Raw genomic sequence first — 20,680 nt, 5'->3', positions numbered from 1 at the left:
TCGCGTAATCTATTTCTGCCTTTAGCAATTCATTTTCGAATCAAATTTTCATTGCGAGGCAAGATTTTTAATTAATATCTATATTCAAACTCGAGATGGCTCTATGTAGCTTTCAAATCCATGACATCATTTTTAATTAATCTTCTGACATTCGCATTCAGCATTGCGTCTTTAATCTCAAATCAGAAGCCTTATATATTACAGTATTTTGAAGTCAGATTTATCATACAAATAAATGATACATGAAATTCTCAGTGTTTTTATTGTACCAGACCAGCTACATATAAACAACATTGACATGAATTTCATCTATACCGTAAAATTATATTTTTAATCTAATAAATTGATTTTTACGCCATAATTTCGTCATTAAAATAAATATTTAAACACTGTTATTTCACCTAAAATATCGATAGCTAATAAAGTTTGTATTGACATTAACACGTGACCATTTCCATACCGTACTAAAGAGCTTAATGACTTTATCAAAGACCAAAGCGCAGTATTACGATTGGACGAATGACGTCACAGCCAGCCCCTCGTCATCACACACATCAGCCAGGGGACAGGGTTGCTTCAACAACGTGTTCTTTCAAACTCAATATTTTTGGACTCAATTAGTAGTCGAGCCTGAGTCCTCATGATTTGCAGTTTTTATGTTTTAGTTGTACTTTTTTTGTAAAGGAAATGCCTGCCTTTATACAGTTTCATATGGGTTCATATAAGCGACGGATGAATAGGTATAGGTAGGACAGGCGTGCCCACCAAAAGGCCGCATCTGGCTAAGCGTGTTTCCAGTTCTGTATAAAAAGGCAGCAAAATAAACTTTAAACGAATTTACCTGTAATATAGTGGGCAGTGTATGGTTATGATATTGTTCAATCATTGCATTTGTGGCTGTCAATTGTTGCACGTAGTTGTTGTGCGAGTCGTAATATGTTGCGAGGTTGACAGGACTCGCATTGTCGCAGTAGTTCAGGAAGGCTGTTCTGTATTCTTGTCGACTCTGAAAGTAATACAAATAATAATTAAAATAACCTTTATGTAGGTGCCTTTATTTATTTATCAATAAACATGAGAAAGAATATATATACATCTTATGAGATAAGTCTGTCTCACTCACAATGCCAGAGCCTTTTGCCTTTTAAGAATTGGTACGCTCTCTTCTAGACCCTAAGTCGAATTGGTTCGGAAATAAAGATTTTTAGCGTAGAGGTGCCCCAAGAATACAAAGGGCATTCTGTGTTTCCATCATCCAATGCTAGATGTTCCGATGGTGGACGCTCAGAGGGGGATTCTCCACTGCGATAGCGTAATCTCTGTTCAAACTGCACCTTTATATTTTGATATGGGCTCCGGGAGTTTCTTAACTACATAACTAGTAGCCCTAATAAATAATACATTTAAAATTATGTAAATAATTATAAGTTTATAATAATAATACATAGCTTCAATCCGTTTAAAAAGTGTTTTCTTAAAGCCCTAATAACGTTATTTATACATAGATAGTCAACTCCAGTAACCTTGCATGTGTTGTTGTGTGAATTGTTAAAAAAATTTTTAATTGAATAGCAAAAATATTTGAATGCTTGGTTGAGCATTGCTTCGTGCGTTTAAAATGGAACATACATTGTTCCGATTTTGTGCGTCTAGTATAATAAATAGAATATTATCGTTTCGACTACTTGATACAAAAAGCTTCAACCTTTTTCCACTTTTTTCCGAACCCTATGAACAAACTTATTGATTCTCATAAATAAATTTATGTAATAGTTTTTGGACCGAATATGGCGCCTGTGTCTTTTCTTACCTTTTTTATATCATTAAACTTTACCAATCCGATTATAAAAGCAATATTTTATTATTATTCATTAAACTGGGCAGCTCGTGTACTCCGCCAACCAAATAGGTCTAATTCTAACCTAATTTATAAAACCCCAGAGCTTGGAATTTCCTCGCTCAATGAATAAGTATCGTAATACAGTGAGTAAATACCAGCATTAAAGGTTCACTGCCACAGGGACTTTTTATAAAATTTTCTATTTATCCATAATTAATACTATAAAGGTTAAGAATATTGTAAATACTGATGTTTGTAAGTTGGAAATAAATAAATGTGTTAAATAACTTCTATTTATTATTCACTGTTATTGTTTCTTTGTATTCTTTTATTTTGTTCTTGTTATGTACCTCATAACTGTTAATAGCCGGTGCAAAGAAATTAAGTATACTTATTTGAATGTTTCTGTGTAAAAAAAAGTTGTTAATGATATAAAGATTATATATCATTCGCATTTGAATATAAAATGTATATTTATTCCTCTTAGGTCTTAAATATCGAGTAATTAGTTTGGTGGTTAGCCAGAGCTGCCATTAATCTATTCCGTGATAAATACTGGCAGATAACTCTTATGAGTTACCACATTTAAAGGTTAGACAATTTCTATCCTTCTAAGACATCGGAAAAAGCGAATTTGTGTAATAATTAAACTGTAAGCAAATACTGCGATAATGGTGTTTGGCTTAATCGCTACAATGAATAACTTAACAACATCCTGGACGACGCCAACATCATCCAATTCATAAAATGCAACCGGCTCATACACAGAATGGCGAACGAGAGAACCTCAAGGTCCTTACTGAAATCACAACCTGGTGGCTAGAGAAAACCCGGTAGACTGAGCTACGTTCGTGGGAAGGGGTTTTCAAGGACCTCGAAACTATAGCCCGAAGTTGGACGCAATAAGCACGAAATAGATTGCGATGGCAGTAAAACTTGAGGCGTCTAAGGCCAACAAGGGGCCATATTGTTTTAGTTCTTATTATAAACTAAGAAACTTAACTGAACTTAACAAAAGAGAAGGGTATGAACCCTTCTCTTTTCATCATACCGTCAACATGATTTGACAGAAAGCGACGAATGATGTTGAAAGAACCATCTTTTCATAAACATACTAAAAAAAAATTTTAAATAATGGCCAAAAAGCGTGTATGTGTAAAATTTTAGATGATGTAAAAAAGTGTTTTATTTTTAGATACATAAACTATACCGAAGTAAAATTGTTACAGAGACAATTGGGACTTAGAACTCCACTTACCCGATTAATTAAATCCCTTTTCAATTGTTTTAGAACCTATACAGCTTTGCCAAGTACTAACAATACCAGACCAATCAAATTAAACTTCATTCAGTTGATCCGATTAGACGATTAGTGCGGACTGGGTTTTAAATGCTTTTTTTATGTAATAGAAGGCAAACGGGCAGGAGGCTCACCTGATGTTAAGTGATACCGCCGCCCATGAACATTCACATTGCCAGAAGGCTCGCAAGTTGACGGCCTTTCAAGAATTGGTACGCTCTTTTCTTGAAGGACTAAGTCGAATAGGAAATACCTCAGTGGGCAGCTGGTTCCACATAGTAGTGGTGCGTAGCAAAAAACTGCCTTAGAAAACGCTCAGTTGTGGAACGACGTACGTCGAGGTGATACGGATGGTATTTTAGACAATAAACTGTTCCACTTTGTATATTTATTAATTATATTTTAAGAATTTAAGTCCAGATGGCTAATTTGCCTCGATAAAATTATCGATAGTTAGCGAAAAATTATAAAAAAACCTATCATCATGACCTGTCGACGCCTTTAATGAGGGTGAAGTATTTGTGAATTTTAAATGTTATATGAAATTATGAGCAGTGATGACCTAGTGGATTCAAGTGTGCGACTCCAATGCCAAGAATGTAGGTTCGGTCTCCGGCTGTGCACCAATGGAATTTGTTTCTATATGCGCATTAAACATTCGCTCGAACGGTGAAGGAAAACATCGTGAGGAAACCGGCTTGCCTTAGACCTAAAAACACGACAGCGTGTGTAAGGCAGGAGTCTGCTCACCTACTTGCCTATTAGATTGACAAATGATCATGTAATAGATACAGATATCTGAGGCCCAGATCTAAAAAGCTTGTAGCGCTACTGACTTTTTATTTATATAAAATTATGAATAGTTGGGATATTTTAATATAGTGGTCTATATGAGATTTATGTTTCATTATATTTCGTAATAGATATTTCTGCCTAACAAGATGAAAATATTTGCAAAGAGACTTTCCACAGTGGTCAAGTCATGTGAATTGAGGATTTCTTTTGTGGAATAAAATCCTTTACAATTTCACCTGTGCAAAGGTTTCTCTTATATTTTCTAAGAATTTCGAGAACTCAACAAAAGGACTAGCTTTTTGGTTAAGTAATTGCTTCTAAACTTTTGCTATACTAGCATTTTATATATCACAAAGAGTTTTATGTGGATATTTAATATGATTATTTAAACAATTAATTATTGTGTCCCCAGATGAAACAGTTACGATACATTTATAAAAGACAGAAAAAGGTATGTCATATATTTGAAGTGTCTGTCTATATTTGGCATCGTAGGTCAGAGATTAACGGTGTATAATGTTTTTTTTATTTATTTATTAATACTTCGTTGCAATAAAAATAAAAGAAACTCAAATAACACAATACATAAAAATTACAAGGGATTCAACGAGCGGCCTTTTCGCTAATAAGCGATTCCTTCCAGGCAACCATAGTAAGAGAAAAACGAAAAAAAGGAAAATGATGAGTGCAAGAAGTGCAGAGCCAAATGTAATATAAAAAATATAGAACCTTAAAGTAATAAAAAAAAAACTAAAAACTAATCTTTTTCTTTTTAAATTGATTCTAAGTGGCGATTGAGTTTTCTTAAAGTTTATAAGCAAGTAATTACCTTACACGGAACGATAAAGACACATGGAGTGGCTATTGATACCTTCTTCGTTCCTTGCATCTTTGAAGCTTGTTTCATGGATGAAAGTTCTAAGTTTATAAATTGTTTCAATACGAGTTTTTTAATTGTTATAAATATATACAGAGCAAGTGATGATATTATTTTAACAAATCTTTGACGTTCAATGTAACCTGGAGTCTCAGTTCAAGAAATAAAAGAATACTTAAAAATTAAAATTATACAATACAACTTGTAACAATCTGTAGAGGCGTTTCAAGATAAAAAAAATTATAGTAGGGGAAATGCATTGCGCATATCCTACAGCGGCGCGACTGCTTAATGCGGGAGGGTTATGTGGGACTAGCGATGATGATGAAACCCCAAGGCGCCACCAAAATCGCCTTAAGCGGGATGCGGTAACAGCAGAGCCTTATCCGCTTCCCTCCATGCGATGCCGCGGTAGTGTGTTCAACGTAATGTGTTTGAAGTAAGATATAAGCTGAGCTACTCCGGTGTTGGAGCTTGAAGGTTGTCAGTGCTTAAATTTCTAACAGATAACAGTTCCCAAGTTATAAGTTTTTGCTTTGGTTCATTAAAGCTCCCATATAGACGTGAAAGCTAGCTTTATGAAATTTATTAAACAAATATCAATTTTGTTTGGTTTTAAATTTTGAATTTTGTTTAAATAGTATTACAAATCATTGATTATTTTCTATTGTTCCGTGTATTCGTACATAAGAACTATAATTTAGTATGGCGACTAGCGTCTGTATGATTAGCTACATCGTGCATTTTTTTGTTTTGTTAATAACTAAAAACTAATGCTTTCGCTCGAGAAAAACGTGAGTTACAACATTTTCACTTCCTTTGTGAATTTGTGTTACATTTATAAAATATTAAAAATTCAGTGGCGCTACAAATTTTCCAGTCCTCAGATTTCTGCATCTGTTTCATGATGATGGACTTTTCGGGTCTAAAACCGGCTTGCCTTTGACCCAAAAAGCCTACAAACGAGGGTTGAGAGTCACACGCTGAAGCCACTAGACGAACACTGCCCACCGTAACATTTATAATTAATATAAATTCCAGTGAATTTCTAATTCAAACAAAGCAATTCAGAAATGTAAATAGCTTGCGCAATTAATATGTGCTACGCTGATCCATCAAATTAATTATTTGCCTGGCGTAAAGATAACGATCCAATTAAAAAAATATGAAACTCGTTATTCTCATAATAATTATTTAACAATATGTAGAGTCCACCCGAAGCTTCGTCCGTGCGGATTATGTATATGTCAGGGAATTCTAGGGTTATCAGGTTTTTGAGCGCTCACAGAGACACGGCTGGAGGCTATTATAATATGTAATGATAACATTTACAATTATATCTCTTTAGACCAGTCTTTAGACTAAAAAATTTGTCCGATAGAGTTACCAAGTTGGGGTCGAGAGGACCTGAAATAATTTACGAGAGAATATATAAAAACGTAGTGGAAAGGTGACAATGCTCAAATGGAATGACGGATATAGCGCGTCTGTATCAAATTCAACTAGATATGCTGTTGATTAATTACAATCAAATGAAATGCAGGATATGTTTTATTTTGCGTATATCAAAGGGCTTTAATATACAATTATGTTGAGTATTTGTTGAAATTTCTATTATTTTAAAAGTAATAAATCGCCACGCTGCTTTATCTATAGGTGGGAAATTCTCTTACTATATTGGCGAGTAAAACAAAGGGCTGAGCGGTTGCAATGAAACATGACTACGGGATGTTTAGATTTACTATCAAAGCAATGGATTCGCGGAATCATCTTACATAAAGCTTCGTAGCAACTATAGAGATGTTTAATGTATACCTTATAGTTCTTAATATCTAAGTGCCTATTGATGATAAAACAATTAGTGTGTTGGAATGTTTTAACTAAGATGTTTCATCAAAGATTAGTTTTCGTTAAAGCTATTTGGTACTAGGACATGATTAAATTAAATTGTCAGTTATTAAGTAGGTAGAAGATACCAATGACTGGTTCTCTTATGACCACGAACCACGATTTTAAGTCTGTAAAAAGAATTCGGAACTGTTTAAGCAAAACGGAAATGTAACTGTAAGCTACCGGAAACAAGGAAATTGGATTTGGATATTTGAGTCATTCAATTTCCGAATTGGGATACTGTGACCCCTAGTTAAGTGTAAGATATAACTTTATATATTTTGCTAAAAACATATTTATTTTATTAAAGTAAAGCAAATTACTCCATAGCTAATAAACAATGTAATTTCAGAAGGGTCAACATATGATTAATGAATCAATTTTTGTCCCGCAACCTTTTAGAAAAATGCACAGGTGGGTTTTAAGTACATCTATATGGAAAGGCCTGGAAAGTAGAAGAAGAGGGCTTCACAAAAATGATAGATAGAAGAAATACAAGCATTATCAGGAAGCGGATGGAGAAAGGAAGTCATGGGAAGATATTTGGAAAGAGTTTGAAGGGGTTTCGATCAACGGTACTGAATTTAAGATATTAGGATAACAATATATATGCACAGGTGGGCTTTAAGTACATCTATATGGAAAGGCCTGGAAAGTAGAAGATGAGGGCTTCACAAAAATGATAGATAGAAGAAATACAAGCATTATCAGGAAGCGGATGGAGAAAGGAAGTCATGGGAAGATTTTTGGAAAGAGTTTGAAGGGGTTTCGATCAACGGTACTGAATTTAAGATATTAGGATAACAATAAATATATATATATATATATAATAAATCTAAGCTTTATACTCTACTTTTGTTATGATTGGAAATTAGACGGGCTTCTGTTATTATTATTATTAACATGATGATAGCCCATTACCAAACCAAGCGGAATCAAGGATCTGAGGCCATTACGCCAATAGAGGCGTAGCAAATAAGTATTATGTATCGCGGTCATTAATTTGATAATGGAAACACGGTTTCCCAGGAGAGTCGCATCCATTCAATAAGGATAATGATATAGAGTATGGAATATTTGATCACTAGCGCAGAGTTGTGTTGGAGTTAAAAAAAAAATATTTGGTTACATATTGAAGATAATTAACTATATACTGTGACCGTGATAAGTGTATTGCAGCTCGTGGTTAAAGGATGAAACAGACACATTGCGACAATTTTTTTATAATCAGGCCGATGATTTAATTTATTTATAGATCATACAAATCAATTTAGATAAACATATATGTTACAAAAAATAATATTTTTATACATTATTGTTAAGAAAAATGATTTCCAGCAAAACAGCGGATTAGGTATGAGATAGGAACTTAATGTCTTTTTTAAAATCATCTACTACCGAATATATCCAGTTCCAGATAAGTACTGTTTAATTAGTTATAACAGGTTCAGATATAAACGACAATCATTTTGATTTGCATATTGTAGTTGCTGATCAAAATTATTAAAATGTAATTCGGTTGTATAGTTATGTTGCTTCTTCAATGAAGACTTTATTAAGTGTTCATTTACTGAGTATTAAATCGATATAACTTTTAAGGTTAAGGTTAATTATCTAGCTTATATGGAATATGTGTTGGTAAAAATACAAGCAGAATAACTAACTGGCTTGGTTAGAATGTTGCGTGATATTATTAGAATTAAGGCAAATGGAGTCGCTATGTGTTAACCCGACTAACGTATCCACAACATGCATTGAGAATATTTTGTGTGTATTATATTGGTCACAACATCTCAATTGGTGTACAACAAACGAACAGAGGGTGAAAATTCAAGCGACCAACTTAGCCAACACTGCGATAAAGATATTCAGAGCTAATTACCTTATTAAGTTGGTCATCAGCCTTTCCAAGAATGACTTCACAGCCCTCACGATGCGCGAACAGCTTCCTCGCTTGAACCTTCATGTGGAAGGTCTTCTCTATTAGTGGCACAGCCACTGTCCTCTCGAGAGAAGATGCCGCGTTGTTGAATCCCATGACGTCAGCGTCCACTTCTTGGAGAAACGTCTCCCATGTGTGAAATAGCGATGATGGACATGACGCTCTGAAATAAACATTAATTTAATAAATATATAAATGTTATCCTTAATTTTTGATGCGGAAATGTAGAAATGTTAAAGTATCGAATTTAAATGTTTAAAGCGAAATGCAGGACGTTCAGAGAAATTCGTGAAACATTCAAATTGAATCTGGAATGTGCTATGAACATCATGCTTCATTACGCAAGGTAAACGTCTGCTAGTCTTATATTTTATAGTTGTATAGTTTTTTCAGGGTATAGTATGTTGGAGAAATTAATATTTTTTTCATATGTTGAGAGTAAATAAAACACAAGAACAGAGTGTTTTCCCTTTAATAGATACTGTAAGTAGTGTTATTGGAGACTTCCTTATTTTAAAAATCCTTTTTAACAAATTTTGGTTGGGTTGAATTACTTATTAGTCTTAAGTTAGGCTAGATCGTAATGTTCCATTATGTCTTAGTGAACACATGAAAACAAAAAGTTTAGGCGAGACTAACTGGGGCAGCTATAAAAGAGAGCTACCGCGGGCCATGGCAAGCCAACTTAGTGGGTGCTTTGCAGGTAAAGAAACTCATATAATATAGGTTATAATAATGAATTTATGTATAATATAAAATTGATTTGATCATACTTTAAATTTGGTGTAAATTAGATTTTTCAATGAAATTATATATAAAAATTAAAACACATACTTTTTTTACATGAAATAATATATTGGGTATATATACTTAGAGTTCAAAACATGTGTTATGTTATGTATGTGTATATCCTGTGCATGGTGTGTTAACTTCAGAAAAATATGTAGGCAAGGTCAATGATGCTTAATTTCTTTTTATTATTTTCAACAATTTCATGCCTTGGTATTTAACAAATAGAAGTTACTTACTGAAATACAGATACGTTTATAGTTTTACCGCTTGTTGAAATTAGAATAATTAAACAAATTTACCGACTCATATTATAACCTAGTAGTAGTAGTCTATGATAGAATTCTATCAAAAGTAAAAGTACGTTTTCTAAAATCAAAATCTTTATTTTTCATTTAAATTATCCCTGCTATTATAAATTTAAGTAATTTGCATTTAAAATTTACATAAGCACTTGATTTCACAACAAACCGAGATAAGACATAACCCAAAGGGTGCAGACACGTCGTTATCGCGAAACAATCTCTTCCGACTCGGGAACATTGTAGGGTGATGTGTGAAAATTATAAGCCTAATATCAAAACACATTAAAAAATTGTTAAATATGTATGAAAACAACTAGCGACATCTAGTTTTATATATGTAAAACTACTTTCTTAGTCTATGCATAACCTAATAGTTTTATTATCTGTGGCGAGCACTTGTAATGAAAATGTAAATTATGGTAACCTTATAGTAGTAACTTTAACAAAATTTCATGAATTGGGCTTCGCAATTATTCCACCATATTCTCTATTCTTTTCAATTTGCGTCGTACACCTATCCTCAGACGTGAAGACAGTGCTTGCTTGCGCTGATGAACAGGTAATCACTAAAAGTGACTCCTAGGCTAAAGACCAATCGTAAAATAAAAATAGTATCGAAAAAGTGTACGACCGCTATATTCGTTGTATTGCTCTTCGGCTTCAGTTTCGGCGTTTACTTCTTCATCGGAGCAAAGTCTTTGTCCAGCGAGCATTTTTTTGACGTCTGAAAACAGGAAAAAGTCGCTGGGGGCCAAATCCGGAGATTACGATGCGAAAGCAATTTGTAGCCCAATTCATGGAATTTTGCCATTCTTTTTATTGATTTGTGACCGTCATTGTCTAGATTTTTCTTTAACAGCACTTTATTTTTCTTCAACTGGGGTCTTAAGGCACTTAGAATAAAATGTATATCGCTAATGCCTCTTTAGGCTGATAGGCCGGCTTCTAAAAGGTTTTTTGGAAGCTCCTTCCGATGAGGTAGGTATTTTGAAAGTATTGATGCAGCAATAGTAGGGGTAGAACTTTGTTTTCTGGCTTGATGAAATTCCGTTCCGAACACATCCTATTAGCTAATTTTTATTGTAACGTTATGGCTCATTATTGACAATGTCAGATAGCTTTTAAATAAGTATGGTTTTGAATATTAACTGTGTATTGTTACGTTATTTCTAGGTTATTATCCCAAAATTGTATTACTTGAAACGATAGATACAGACACAGGCATAAAATTACTCAAATAGGCTGAAGGGTACACAATAAACATTACTAAAACAAAGAGGTATTGATATTTTTATGTTATTGCATAGTACAACCGTTAATTAGTTAGTTACAACCGGGAAAGATTTTTCTTATAAAATTGGTTTAACTTCAATATCTGAACGACAATAGACTAGAGATCGCAATATTGTGGGATTTGAGTATATGAAAATATGTATGATTCTTGTCAGTATTCTTGGAATTTTTGCTTGGCAATAAGTTCTTTGAATTGCGACTCTAGGGCACGTATGTATTATTATATAAAGAGTGAATAAACGAGGTTCTCGGATAAGCAAACAATAAAAAAATCATTTACTGTCTTTGATTTACGCCAGTATTTAAATAAAGCCTCCTTAAACGACGAAATACACTTTCTCGTTGGCCAGGATCATTCTTTCGCATGTAACAATTTGAAAAACCCCTACTCATAAAACTGAACCTTTACTGTGCAAAGAATCCCTGTCACCTCGACGTCCGTTGTTCCACAACTAGGCGTTTCTGGAAGCAGTTTTTGCAACGTACCACCACTATGTGGAACCAGCTGTCCACTGAGGTATTTCCGTACCAATTCATCTTAGGGTCCTTCAAGAAAAGGACCAATTCCTTAAAGGCTGCCACCGCACTTGCAAGCCTTCTGGCAATGCAAATGTCAAATTAACGGAAACAAAATAACATCAAGGAATGTTGACATGGGCAAAGCCAAAGTTGTTTATTACAAAGTCTATACGCCAGTTTAAACATTTAGTTTCAAAACAATAAATATATGTCTGCTTTATTTTCTGTATTTAATTGATTTTTTCCAAGTTTCTCACGTTGTGCTGTTAAAGTATTGATTTAACACCGCTATGTTAAACATTTAGTTTCAAAACAATAAATATATGTCTGCTTTATTTTCTGTATTTAATTGATTTTCTCCAAGTTTCTCACGTTGTGCTGTTAAAGCATTGATTTAACACCGCTATGTTAAACATTTAGTTTCAAAACAATAAATATATGTCTGCTTTATTTTCTGTATTTAATTGATTTTCTCCAAGTTTCTCACGTTGTGCTGTTAAAGCATTGACTTAACACCGCTATGTAGAAACAGCTGCCCACTGAAGTATTACCGAACCAATTCGACTTATGGTCCTTCAAGAAAAGAGCATAACAATTCTTAAAAGGCCGGCAAAGCACTCGCGAGCCCTCTGGCATTGACAGTGTCCGTGGGCGGCGGTATCACTTAACATCAGGTGAACCACCTGCCCGTTTGCCCCTTGGTCTGTTAAAAACCAGCGCACAGAATATTTTGGTACAGCCAGGGTTTGAAAGCTCATCCTCAGGGTTATGATATTTATTTATAGAAAACACTTCTGGTGACAGATGACCCTAATCGACAAGAATACATAACCAATGAAAAAATTTACACACAAAACAAGAAATAAACAAAAAATTAGTAAGAATAACAAAAATACTACATTAAAATGGTCTTTATAAATTATATTATAATTTTGCTGGAGATGCGCTAGTCGAGGTATAAAATCCAAGCGAAACAATTTATCACAAATGCATATTGTATTTTAAAAATTTTAAATTGCCTACTTTAGTACTACAGCGTAATTTGTTGGCAAAGTTTTAGCACTCCAAGCCTCAAACAAAGCCTCCAATGTCGAAATCCATCAAGCTTTTAAGGCAGAGAATTATATTTTTAGGAGAGACCTTTTTGAGTTCTAAACGTTACACTTATGTTTAAACACGCGCTTAAACTTAAAAGTATAAATGTATATTTCACAATACAAAATCTCTTTTTACTTATAAACTTTTTCAGAACACGGTGCTACTAAAGTAAGTTAGTGTAAACTTGTACTTAGTGTGTAAACGTAAATGTTCAATGGTAGTCATGAAGTAGTTATTATAGTTTTTAGTTATGGTAACATAATAATGAAAGAAGACAAATACTTAATTAATCACCGGTAATTGTGTTACTTAAATATATAATAAAATTTCAAAAAAGTTATATAATTATAGTGTACGTATGTATGTCACTGAACTCCTTTTAAACGACTGGACCAATTTCAATTTGTGGCACACTGGATGGTTTAAATTCACAAACAAGCAGATGACGCTGCAGTCGGTAACTAAGTTATTTATATATACAGCAAATAATTTTAAATCTCCGTAATTCAACTCCTAAACGGACAAAATTACATTATTCGTTTTGTTTTGTATGTAAGACTCCTGTATATGACAATGTCTGTCGGATCTTTAGTTAGTAGTTTAGTAGCTAGTTATTTATATAAAACTAGCTGACCCAGCAAATGTCGTTTTGCCATGTATATTATCTCCAGGAAAAAAATTGTTTGTTTGTTTGTGGGTTTGAAAGATAGATGGTAGCCGGTTCTCAGACTTACTGAATATGCATTAAAAAAAAACATAAACATAGGTCGAGCCGTTTCGGAGGAGTATGGAAACGAACATTGTGACACAAGACTTTTATATATACAGAGATTAGATAAATATTGCTTTTTATTTTAATTTTAATTGAATCATTATTTTAACGCTTATTTAGCTAAAAAATATAATTTAAACCTTTGCCCTAGATAAAATTTTGGAGTAGTTTCATTGTATCTTGCGTGGAGTATATGACAGAACGGTTCCTCTCGACATCGGCTCTCAACTCTAAACTTGACGTTGGCATAATCCATTTTCTTATATGGGAAGCCGTTAAAGATTACCTATTGCAGTCTTGTTTTTTTTAGAGAACAGGGGGCAAACTGACTGTATAAAAAAACTGTATAAAAACCGCAGCCTATAAATAAATGCCGTCACTTTACTCATAAACTGTACTTATATGAGTTTGACTAAAAAAAAGCTATAAAATCACTGAATTGTTTACTGTCATATATTAAAATTGAGGCACAGAGGCGATGACAACTTAGATAAACTGATAACACAGAAGGCAAAAGATGACGTGGCTGTTCACCAACCAGATGGAATAATCAAATGAAAGACTCATCGTCCTCAAAGCTGCACACAGTCATAAGAGAGGCTTTTTTTTATGTAATAGCAGGCAAACGGGCAAGAGGCTCACCTGATGTGAAGCGACACCGCCGCCCATGGACACTCATACCGCCAGAAGGCTCGCAAGTGCGTTGCCGGCCTTTCAAGAATTGGTACGCTCTTTTCTTGAAGGACCCTAAGTCGAATTGGTTCGGAAATACTTCAGTGGGCAGCTGGTTCCACATAGTGGTGGTGCGCGGCAAAAACTGCCTTAGAAAACGCTCAGTTGTGGACCGACGAACGTCGAGGTGATACGGATGGTATTTTGTATTTTGCCTTGACGTCCGATACTGAAACTCAGCTGCGGGTATTAGACCGAACAACTCTTCTGAACACTCCCCATGGTAAATGCGGTAGAAGATGCAAAGGGACCCAACATCTCTACGCAACGCCAAGGGATCAAGCCGCACCGAAAGTGATTGGTCGTCGACGATTCGAACCGCTCTTCGTTGAAAACGGAAATCCAGCTGTCCAGAAATCGGTAGAAAAAAATAGTCCGGTCTAGATGCTTAGTTGCTGACCACGACGCTCAGACATGAGCTGCCGATTAAAGAGAGAGATATGAAAATAGATAGAAAATCAGTCCATAAATATATTTTGTTTTAATATTGCAATGGAACAAGACTAATTAGCAAAGTACTAATCAAATACTTTGAATAATTTCAACTCGAATAAAGCTCGTCAAACTTTCCTCGACGCCTTAACAAATGATTTTAATATTCGTTATTGAATACTTTACCAATAATTGTCAATTAGCCCAAGCGTTTATTAGATTTTAACTTTAACGTTCAACATAAACATAGAAATTGAGACAACAAGATAATACTGGTAAGCCCACAGATATTATTTTTATTAATACTATGTTGGTTAAGAATTGTAAACACTGTATATTTGTGTTAAAAATAAATGTTAGTGAATTGAGACACCTTAATATAGTTTAATTATTATAAATGGATGTCTTTGGAATTTAATAGTTTTAGTCTTAAACCAGAAAGTTGGAGAATGGTGTCCAGTAAAAAAAATACATTATCTGGGCGTGAGTTTTTAGAGCTCTTTGATGATGCATGCATCAACCATCATGATGGTCACTGGTTAACAGTATTGCTTATCCAATTAACCAGCTTCCGACAAGCTTATAATTATTGTTATTGACAATTAAGGAGTAGCAATAAATAAAATATTAGAGTAATCATTTCTTGATTTATTCTTGAGTTCATAAGTACAAAAGTTTCGACGACGATTACATAATCACGATAATCCTTTAAGTTAAGTTAAGTTCTTTAAGTCATTAAGTCATTACATTAGGTCCTTATCATTATGTTTATAACACGATCTTCGACGGAGTGAAGGCTTCCTCCAAATTCTTCCACTTGTCACTCAGCCTCGCCATCATTTTCCAATCCTTCCTCGATATCCACCTTTTATTCCATCTTCCCTGGTGGGTGTCCTCTTTCTTTTCCCCTCACTGGGCTATTCCAAGTAAGAGTTTATTTTCACCCATATTTAACTTTAAGTTTAAAAGTTAACTAAATAAACATTAGACTTTGAAACTACGAACAAAATAAATGACATTTTATTCCCTTTGTGTATATCATCTCTGGTCCAATATGTATTGACACACAACATGATACTTGTACAATTGAATTCATTCTAATTCGACTTTCATTTGTCTTTTTACTGTCATCGAGCATTTGATGTAACAAATATGTCGCGTACGTAAACTTTAGACCTTATGCTTACTGTCAATCAACTCAATTTGCAGATTCAAGACGCTACGATAAAACAATGTTACTATGAAATATGTAAAAAATTTGGTTTATAATTTTGAACTAGGTACTAAATAAAAATTCGAGTGAAAGTAATTAATTTGTTCGCAAATAAATTACATATAATTAAAGCAAAACTAACCCATTTATGTTTAATTCGTTGTGATATGATATTAAATAGCAAAAATTACTATTTAATATCATATCAAAACTACTGATTACGTATTTTTGTCATTAAAACACAAATAAAACACAATAAATAATGCTTCCACGTAATTTTCTAACGATATACAACTAAATACATTTTAGATTTCATCTTAAGATGAATTCAATTTAATGTTATTAAATCCTAATTATTATAATCCTAATTATAATAAATTATTATAATATTATAATCCTAATATAATCATCCTAATTATTGAGTATTTGCTAAAATTTAGTATCGTTTTTACAGAGCAGCTAGAGATGTTTCAAGATGTAAATTATCTGTGAACTTCATATTTTAATAAAATAATTTGTAAAAGCCCTTTGACTTTCAAGTTGTAATATGGAAAGGTATCATATATAGAAACTAAGCAAAACTAGCTTAGTTATAGGTAACATATATCCTTGTTGAGTTATCTGATGACGTAAACAAATATCATCTTAGTGCCATCGGTAATCCTTTACAAATGAATCACGTTGCTATATTCAACCTTATAATATGGTTTATTTTTTAAGTTTTGTGATACTCGATTGACACATTACTTCTATTAAGGATATTTTAAAGTTACTTGCGAGATAGTTTAATATCTTGGCTACGCGTGGTAACTTATAAATACTTTGGAAATAAATATAGTCTAGGTTACTCAGGAATGATGCAAAATTCAACAGTAAAAGATCTTATTCTAATCAAAAGAATTCGAGTTTATTTGTTACGAACACGGAAATATAAATATTTTCCTCTTTATAATTTAAGTATAGATAGAATACGTTTCCAAATAGACATTGTATACACGTTTGGATTTCACCTATGTTTTATATCATCTTAAATAAGTCCATTACAAATCCTTAAAGGTCAAGAAATTATCCACATTATTGCTCAATGAATCTGCGGGCAATTTCCTAAGGATGGCTCCCATTTAGTTCGTTCAATAGTTCGAGAGCTCGAGGCGGTCGAAAACCGATTAGTCTCTGAAGCCTACGGTCAAATCGCTCTACATTACCTCTAACTAGTGCCTGTCAACGTGATTGATGACTTACTAAAGGGATGCTAATTATTTATAACTATATGGTAATAATGACTTTTTAGATTGAAATCTTGACATATACATATCGCTGAATCAGCGCCATTCCAAATAATGATTTGTTACTGCCAATTTGATAAGAAAACACGTGAAGTAAAAGTTAAAAAGAAATACCTATCTTTAGGGTTTACGTACGTACTCCAAAGAATTAATAAGGTTTATGAATTATGAACCCATTTTCATTAATTGTTAGAGTAGTTCACGTGGCTATGTTACCATTGCACACGGCCCAGAGAAAAAAATATGATTTCCATTCATTAAAAAATTAAAATAGTATTCATATTTTTTACTCATTTATTCATATAGGTAACTCAATATACACCTACAAACGTCAGTAAAATGTAACATTTTTAAATTTTTATTTATTGCCGGTTTTAAAATCAAAGACGTACAACATTTAAATCATACAACTAAAAATGTCTGATCTGTCTTAAGACATTTGTTGTAACATTTTTGCGTTAGTCATTGTAATCTCTAACACATTATTTTATATATATATATATATATACACATATATAGATTAAGTAAAGTTAATCACAAAACTAACACCCATCGTATTTTTTTATTGTATAGAATTAAAGCTTTGTTATTATTATCAGTAAAATTTTTTTTTATTCATACAACCATAGATGCATAGCTTTGTGACGAAAAAACCTGTTGTCAAGTTAAATAATTGCATAATTTGTCAGGATGAAATTAAAAGCGATAAATCATTCCCTTAATTAGCATGTTTTTGTGAAATTGGAGTTTCCTGTTGTATTTGTAAATTAACTGTCATATAACGTGATAATCGTGTTAATTCCGACATAAAATATATATTATGACACGTAAATCTTGTGCAGCTGTTATTCAATTAAAATACGTATTTTCTTGCAAATAATGTTTGAAATAGATGAGAACAAATTTTAAACAAAGTCTATACTAATGGGATATAAAATCGACGAAGAATCTAATGTGTATTATTCGGAGGTATATATGTTGTTTTTGTTCTTATAATCAATTAAATTAAAAAAATAGTAATTTTAAATTATGGAACTGTGCTATATTTATATTTTTTTATATATGCATATCAAAATTTAGCGACGAAAAAGTGAAAGAGGTATGTCAGCAAGAGACCACAGATCTACAATATGTGGTCTCTTCCTGCCTAATCGGGAAAAAGCCATAAGTGTATCGATACATAGAAACATTTACAGCCTGTTTATAAACTTTAACCTAAAAAAAAACTTTAACTAATAAGCAGTTAAAGTGCTCCACTAAAGATTATAACTTGCTTATTTAATAAGTCAGATTGTAATATTATGCATAATTTAGTTGTCGAGTAAGGGCCAGTTTTGAACGAATTATTAAAAAAGTGTAACCGTTTTTTTTGTTTACTTCTCCACCACCATATATCCCATCGGAAGAGTAAGTACATATATATCCATTGTTTCCTACATAGTAATAATAATAATAATTAAATATTGATAAATAAAATTCAAACAAATTTTAAAGGTTTGATCCCTGTGGCAGTGTACCGTTAATGCTTGCAGCATTTTCTCACGTACTTATTCGTTGCAAGGAAAGCACCAGCTCTGCCTTCATAGATACTATCTGCCAGGCACCAACTTAAATTTTTAATTAGCGCCTGTGCACAGGAAACAAAACCACAGCACACTTTTTTTCCATAAATCTGGATACTCAATATCGTAGTTTAATTGCATCATTATTTAATTATTTTAAGTATAAATATGTAAAAGTTTATCATTTATTCTGTAAGCATATAAAAATTAAGCTAAGCTTAAAAACTAAGCTATATAGCAGTTACCGTATTGGTAAAACTTTTATAGGTCGCACTCAATTCCAAATACAGAGTTGTTACTGAAATTTGTTTCAGCTATATTCGTAGTAATATTTTTAAATAAAATTTTGTGAACGTCAATTTCATACGTCCTTACGTAATATTTGTAAATGATAAATAGTTTTCAGGAGGCTGAAACAGTTTTTCAGGCAGATTCAGAACAAGAGTAGTCGAGTGGTACACTATTTAGGAAACCCGTTTTCAGGCGTTTTCAGTCCTAATTGTAACCCTTTGACGAAGGAATATTCTAGACCGATGTTTCTAGGTGTCGGAATGGGACGGAATGACACGCGAGAGAGAGGGAAGATCGGAACTTCCTCGAAGCTAGACTGAACACTCTAGAACGCCGTACGATAAGGACGGAGCAATGTGGGAAAGAGAAAGAGAAATATACACATCTATGAAATTATAAAAAAGTTTCTATGTTTCAATATCTATAGGTAAGTGTACAGATGGGAGAAAAAAAGTCTTACCCTGAGATTCCCGTCTGTTTCCTAATACAAAAATAAGTATGCCTCCTGTGTCTGATATGTGTTGATTTTTGTGTGTAAGAGAGTTATTCATGTCATCCCAAGATTTTAAATTGAACTTTTAGGCACCTACCTCTTAGTTTTCCACTAAGACATATCTTTACATATGTAAAATTAAAATGAGGACAATCAGATACTTATGAAAATATGTTATAGAATGGATATACACGTGTGAAAATGACATGACACCTTAAAAAGGCGCAGTACTAACGAGATCCATGAAACTTCTCTAAAATCAAGTATCCTGTAATATCGTAACTCTTTGAAGATGCTGCATGGGTCCGCCATATTATGACTATGTCCCCGATAAGTCTGGTATCGTGGTAGTGTGTGAGTGTGTGTGTATTATTGAGGGAGGAATCATCATCAATGTTTATACGGCCCCTTGTGGGTCTTCTATCCAGTGGCTCGCTTCCAATACGAACTCCTATTGTTTCGAGATCCTTTACAACTCCATCCCACCAACGCGGCCACGGTCTACCGGGGTTTTCTTGCCGCCGGGTTGAGAGTTCAATAAGGACCTTTGGGTTCAGACGTTTACCATTTGTTGCACTTTATGAATGGGACGATGTTGGCGTCGTCAATGTTCTAAAGTTCTTCATTGTAGCAAATACGCCAAACACCGTCGTCTCAAATAGGACCAAAGATTCTTCGGAGAATCTTGCGCTCAATAATAAGTCTCGTCTTTTTTTCTAGGGAGCCCGGTTTAAGAACCATAAGTGAGCACACAGAAGAGTTTTGTACAGAAAAAGCTTAGTATTCTTTCTGAGAAGTCGTGATCGGAAATATCTACTAAGGCCAAAGTAGCAGCCATTGGCCATCATGATGCGTCTACTGATCTCTCAGCTGGGATTATTATCACATTACTGGCTGCTTTTCGGAGGCTTTTAAAACATCCAGGTCGTCTGCACACCCCAGTAATTGGGTGGACTTATAAAATATAGTATCTCAGACTTCTAGTTCGGAGTCGTTGAATTTCTCTGAGGAAGGAATCAGGTGTATTAATTATGATTAATGATCTTCTTCAGTCAAAAAAAATTTGAGGAGATTCGGGCAGTCCTGGAAGTAAATGTAAAATAATAAGAATTTCCTATATACTTTTTTATTGACGTTCATAAAATTACATTGTTTTAGCTAAATAAATAAATGAATTTGAATTTATATTTGAGTGGCACTCTTCATTTATGAAGGTCGTGTTAGTGGTTAATGTAAAGATAATAAAATTGG

General features: G+C 33.4%; 1 protein-coding gene across 5 annotated transcripts in view; it reads right to left on the bottom strand.

The window, feature by feature from the left end:
• LOC123709075 overlaps nucleotides 1–20,680 on the bottom strand; it is a 159,979-nt gene that overhangs the window by 59,220 nt on the left and 80,079 nt on the right. For all 5 annotated transcript variants that reach the window (XM_045660180.1, XM_045660181.1, XM_045660183.1 and 2 more), the window contains exons 5-6: nucleotides 8,585–8,807; nucleotides 842–1,006 (exon numbers count right to left, since the gene is read on the bottom strand). In XM_045660180.1, coding sequence (XP_045516136.1) covers nucleotides 842–1,006; nucleotides 8,585–8,807 — 388 coding nt within the window. The remainder of the gene's footprint in view (nucleotides 1–841; nucleotides 1,007–8,584; nucleotides 8,808–20,680) is intronic.

The sequence above is a fragment of the Pieris brassicae genome, chromosome 4 (assembly GCF_905147105.1).
Source record: "Pieris brassicae chromosome 4, ilPieBrab1.1, whole genome shotgun sequence".
Taxonomy (NCBI): Eukaryota; Metazoa; Arthropoda; class Insecta; order Lepidoptera; family Pieridae; genus Pieris; species Pieris brassicae.
This window is presented reverse-complemented; position numbering and strand designations above follow the sequence as displayed.